Raw genomic sequence first — 6,000 nt, 5'->3', positions numbered from 1 at the left:
AAATCAATATAGAATGTTGTTTGAAGGGAGACAGGAAAAGTAACCACTGGGTAGGTAGAATTACTGTTAAAGAGAATGAGATCATCTTAATCAACAGTACACAGGTAGCCAATGTATTTAACACTCACTTCTTAAGTGTAGGAGAAAAAATTGGCGAGAATAGTTCAAAAGAAAAAGCCAGGCAGTACATGGAAGAGTCAGTTTTGAAAAATTTTAGTCAGATTAAGTTTCATCTAACAACCTCTTGTGAAATAAGGAAAATTATTAAATTTTTGAAAAATAAATATTCTGTTGGAGTAGATGACATCTCTAACAAGTTATTAAAACAATGTGGAGCAATTACAGCTGATGTTTTGAGTCACATATGTAATGCATTACTGACTGAGGGTATTTTTCCAGACAGGTTAAAATATGCCATTGTCGGGCCTCTCTACAAAAAGGGGGAAACCGCAGATGTCAATAATTACTGGCTAGTATCCTTGCTTACAGCATTTTCAAAAATCTTTGGGACAGTAATGTACACAAGAGTGGTTAGCCATCTCAACAGTTGTGGGGTACTTAGTAAATCACAGTTCGGATTTCAGAAATGCTGTCCCACTGAGGCAGCAATATACAATTTCACTGTCCACATAATAGAGTCTTTAAATAGTAAAATGTAACCAGTAGGGATATTCTGTGACTTATTGAAAGCATTTGATTGTGTGAACAATGACATTATGTTAGAGAAATTACAATTCTATGGTATAAATGGAACAGCATATGACAGGTTTAAGTCATATCTACAGAACAGGAAGCAAAATGTGTTTTTATATGCTTAAAATGGTTCAAAGGAGTTAGCCACAGTGAAATTACATTAGGTGTTCCACAAGGTTCGATCATGGGTCACCTCCTGTTCTTGATATATGTGAATGACCTCCCTTCTTATGTGAAGCAAGATGCTGAACAGACACTGTTTACTGATGATAGAAGCATAATTATTAATCCGGTAAAATAAAGTCCGATAGAAAATGATACAAATAAGGTCTTTGGAAAAGTTATTAATTGGTATTCTGCGAATGGGCTTGCTCTGAACTTTGAAAAAACACAGTACATCCAATTTTCTGCTGCAAAAAATATAATTCCTTCAGTAAACATAACACATCAAAAGAAGTCAGTAGCCAGGGTAGAGCATACTAAGTTTTTGGGTGTACGTATAGATGAGAATATTAATTGGAAAAAGTCATATTTTGGATCTCCTAAAGCAACTAGGTTCAGCAACTTTTGCAATCAGAATAATTGCCAATTTTGAGGATGTAGAAATTAGTAAGCTAACATACTTTGCATACTTCCACTCTCTGATGTCATACGGAATAATATTCTGGGGCAACTCAACACTTAGGCAAAAGGTATTCACAGCTCAAAAGAAAGCAGTTAGAATAATATGTGGGGTTCTTAGTCACACATCTTGAAGGCATTTGTTTAAAAGGTTAGGAATTCTTACAACTGCTTCACAGTACATTTACTTAGTAATGAAATTTTTTGTCAACAACATGGACCAGGTTAAAATCAACAGCGACATTCATGATTACAATACCAGAAACAAGAAAGACCTACACTATCCTTTACTTAACCTACTTTTGGCACAGAAAGGGGTAAAATATGCTGCTATAAAACTGTTTGACAAATTACCAGATGAAATAAAGTGTGTGACAGACAGCAATAATAGTTTCAAAGACAAATTGAAATCATACCTCCTTGACAACTCCTTCTATACCATAGATGAATTCTTGAATATGAGTAAATAAATCTGGAGATATAATGTATGCATTTTGTGCCATTTAAGGGAATGGGATGATTAATAGAAATATTTAGGTATAAAAAAAAAAAAAAAAAAAAAAAAAAAAAACCAAACCCTTGTTTCCTGTACACATTTCTTTTGCATTTGACACGTTCCACATCATAATGGTTTTCCGTGCTATTGATCAATGGAACACTTAATTAACTGACTAACTAACTAACTTTCATTCCTTCCATCTTTCCTTAGTAACAGCTGTGGCTCTTCCAATGTATGTTGGACTGTGAGTAGGAAACTGCAACTTTTTGTAACAGTAACAGATAGATTAAATCAATTAGCTATGTCTCTCTTCACATGAAAGAATCTCTCTGCACAGTGGTTGATACATACCTTAGTCAATAGTGCTTTCATCCGTTTCACACATTTTTACCTTTTACATTAAAAAACCACATTCTTAGAAATAATATTGAAAAAACAAATTGCAAATGGTATTTTCTGTTTCCATAATTTTGCTGTGTTCACTATTTACTGCATTTATTTAGGGCGGTTGGAGACTCACTTCTTGGTAAAGTATAGCCCCAAACATAACATTTAAAAACTATATCTTTTTCAGATTGGCCGCCACATCAGGTCTTGTTAGGTCATACAGGACGTGTCAACTGTCTGCTGTATCCCTACAATGTGCACCCACGTTACGAGAAATCACACTTAGTATCTGGTGGAGTGGATTTTGCAGTCTGTCTGTGGGATCTGTATGCAGGGCATCTCTTGCACCGTTTTTGTGTTCATGCTGGTGAAATCACTCAACTGCTGGTTCCCCCTAATAGTTGCAGTGTGAGTAGTCATTGTATAATTGTTTGCTTAAATCAATATAATGGAAGGAAACATTCCACGTGGGAAAAATTATATATGGGATATGTGCGTGTGTGCGAGTGTATACCTGTCCTTTTTTTCCCCCTAAGGTAAGTCTTTCCGCTCCCGGGATTGGAATGACTCCTTACCCTCTCCTTTAAAACCCACTTCCTTTCGTCTTCCCCTCTCCTTCCCTCTTTCCTGATGAGGCAACAGTTTGTTGCGAAAGCTTGAATTTTGTGTGTATGTTTGTGTTTGTTTGTGTGTCTATCGACCTGCCAGCGCTTTTGTTCGGTAAGTCACCTCATCTTTATATAATGTTTGCTTAAATCTTAATATAAATAATTTTTAACAGTGCTGTGTGTTGTTATATAACATGTGATCAATAAATGTGGCGAATAATTAATTTGAAGGGGAAGTGGTTTATGTACGCAAGAATACAGCTTATTTTCCTTCCAAATAATCATCTTTGATGGTTATACGTTATAAATTTCTGTCTACACATGCAGAGGCCTCACATACTGGGCAAAATCAGCCTATGAGATGATGTTCAGTACAGCATTCATGTTGCTTTTTTGTAAGGGGTGATAGGAAGTAATCGACAAGGGCAAGGTTTGATTGCAAAGTGCAAGGAAGGTGGGAGGGGGAATAATGGAGCAAAATGACCTCATGTGCCAGCAGATGATGCACAGTTATAGTGGTATTGGGCCTTTCAGTATTGTGCTCCTTTCCAGGAACCATTTGTTATGTGTTTTGAATGCACACATCAGACCCTCTTCAGAAGGCAATCCAAGATATTCATGTAGATGGCCACATTCAGTGTTGTCATTTCTTTATGGATGATGCCTCAAGTATCAAAGAAGGTAATAATTGTCTCGAGCTGCAACTTCTTGTAACTAACGTCTTAGGTTTCCATGGTCCTGAACTGCATGACTCAATGCATTGCCAATGTGATTCTGGGTTTTACTTCAGGTGCCACAAATTTCCTCCATAATGATCCATTCACGAAAGGTGGCATTACTATCTGTCATGACAACTATGTCTCAGAACACTCCCATTTTACTTTGTTTCTATTCGGAAATCATGTAGTGAGGCAGTAACTGTAAATGTAGTATATTTTTGCCCAGTGTCCTGATACAGTTGCATAAGCATTCCCATTTGGCACTAAGTGCATGTCCTCTACCAATATTTGAACTGTCCATCAGCAGTTGTCATTCAAGAGTTGTGAACTTTCTCAGCATAGTCACTGCTGCACAACGTCACAGACGTACCTGATAGTTGCTTGCATCTCTTTCATGCTGTCCCAGTTCCCTAAACCTGCCACCCACATCATTTCATGACACTCCTTTTCCATTTTTCAAAATAATAAACACAGTTATACTTTCATGTTTTGATGTAATTAACTCTTAATAACCTTACTGCACCATACCTAACTCACAGTTCATATGCGCAAACTACTATGCTGGTCAACCGCATGGCTTACTGACAATAACTGGCTGAACTTTGGCCAGTAGTATGTACTAGTATGTGCACTACCAATTTATTCATCTGTATTTATTGTTTGCTCATAGGTTGTATTAATTCACGTGAATCCATAATATTATTAAGCTTGGCATCCTTTCCCATAGTCATAAATGTGTTTCTTGACAACCACTTCCTCTCACATAAGATGCCTAATTACCTGGGAACTATGACTGATTCTTGCACCGAATATCAACACAAGCATTGTGTTGCCTTTAAAAAATGAAGATGCAGTTATTTAATGTGAATAATCTAGCTGTATCTTTCTTCATTTTAATTAGAAAAAATTTCAGTTTAGTGGGAGAGGAGATACAGAATAGGCTATACATGCTGAGTAATAAATTTCAGAACATATTTTGTGTATCATGTCACTCATGGAGATATAAACACAATCTGAGTATCATAAAATTGAGGAGTCTGAAGGAACTTCAGTATGCCCCTTGCCCCTAACGGAGCCATCCAAAGGCCGAATGGAAGAATACCAGGCTGCAGAACTGGTCCACATGGAAGGAATGTGGCAAGTGTGAACCTTTTTACACAATGAGTTTGAACAAATTTAGTTTCTCTCTCTCTCCTCCCATCCCCACCACACTCTCTTTCACTCCTCCCAACCCCACCCCACTCTCTTTCACTCCTCCCAACCCCACCCCACCCTCTTTCACTCCTCCCAACCCCACCCCACCCTCTTTCACTCCTCCCAACCCCACCCCACTCTCTTTCACTCCTCCCAACCCCACCCCACTCTCTTTCACTCCTCCCAACCCCACCCCACTCTCTTTCACTCCTCCCAACCCCACCCCACTCTCTTTCACTCCTCCCAACCCCACCCCACTCTCTTTCACTCCTCCCAACCCCACCCCACTCTCTTTCAATCCTCCCAACCCCACCCAACTCTCTTTCACTCCTCCCAACCCCACCCAACTCACTTTCACTCTTCCCCGTCCCCTCACCTTCTAACTCACCCCTGTCCCCTCACTGTCTAACTCCCCCTGCCCCCTTCGCCTTCTATCTCCCCCCACCATCCCCTCCCCATCACCCAATCTCCTCCTTGCCCTGCCCTTCCTGCTCCCCACACTCACTCACTCCCCCAACTCTCCCTCCCCTCCACTGCCAGTCTCCCTCCCCTCCACTGCCAGTCTCCCTCCCCTCCCCTGCCAGTCTCCCTCCCCTCTGCTCCCCTGCTGGTCTCCCACGCCTCTGCTCCCCTCCCTCCCCTCTGCTCCCCTCCCTCCCCTCTGCTCCCCTCCCTCCGCTCTGCTCCCCTCCCTCCCCTCTGCTCCCCTCCCTCTGCTCTGCTCCCCTCCCTCCCCTCTGCTCCCCTCCCTCCGCTCTGCTCACCTCCCTCCCCTCTGCTCCCCTCCCTCCCCTCCCTCCCCTCTGCTCCCCTCCCTCCCCTCTGCACCCCTCCCTCCCCTCTGCTCCCCCCTCCCCTCTATTCCCCTCCCTCCCCTCTGTTCCCCTCCTTCCCCTCTGCTCCCCACCCCTGCCTCTCTCCCTCCCCACTGTTCCCCTCCCCTGTCGGCCTCCCTCCCCTACACTCTGATCCCCTGCCCTGTCGGTCTCCCTCCCCTACACTCTGATCCCCTGCCCTGTCGGTCTCCCTCCCCTACACTCTGATCCCCTGCCCTGTCGGTCTCCCTCCCCTACACTCTGATCCCCTGCCCTGTCGGTCTCCCTCCCCTACACTCTGATCCCCTGTCCTGCCGGTCTCCCTCCCCTACACTCTGCTCCCCTGCCCTGCCGGTCTCCCTCCCCTACACTCTGCTCCCCTGCCCTGCCGGTCTCCCTCCCCTACACTCTGCTCCCCTGCCCTGCCGGTCTCCCTCCCCTCTCCTCTGCTTCTCTCCTCTCCC

General features: G+C 42.9%; 1 protein-coding gene across 4 annotated transcripts in view; it reads left to right on the top strand.

Moving 5' to 3' along the window:
* The window catches only part of LOC124554705 (WD repeat-containing protein 7), a 388,339-nt gene that overhangs the window by 151,676 nt on the left and 230,663 nt on the right, over positions 1-6,000 (top strand). For all 4 annotated transcript variants that reach the window (XM_047128342.1, XM_047128340.1, XM_047128341.1 and 1 more), the window contains one exon: positions 2,388-2,608. In XM_047128342.1, coding sequence (XP_046984298.1) covers positions 2,388-2,608 — 221 coding nt within the window. The remainder of the gene's footprint in view (positions 1-2,387; positions 2,609-6,000) is intronic.

Source organism: Schistocerca americana, chromosome X (assembly GCF_021461395.2).
Source record: "Schistocerca americana isolate TAMUIC-IGC-003095 chromosome X, iqSchAmer2.1, whole genome shotgun sequence".
Classification (NCBI taxonomy): domain Eukaryota; kingdom Metazoa; phylum Arthropoda; class Insecta; order Orthoptera; family Acrididae; genus Schistocerca; species Schistocerca americana.
The sequence above is the reverse complement of the archived record's forward strand: the minus strand, read 5'-3'. Positions and strand labels throughout refer to the sequence as shown.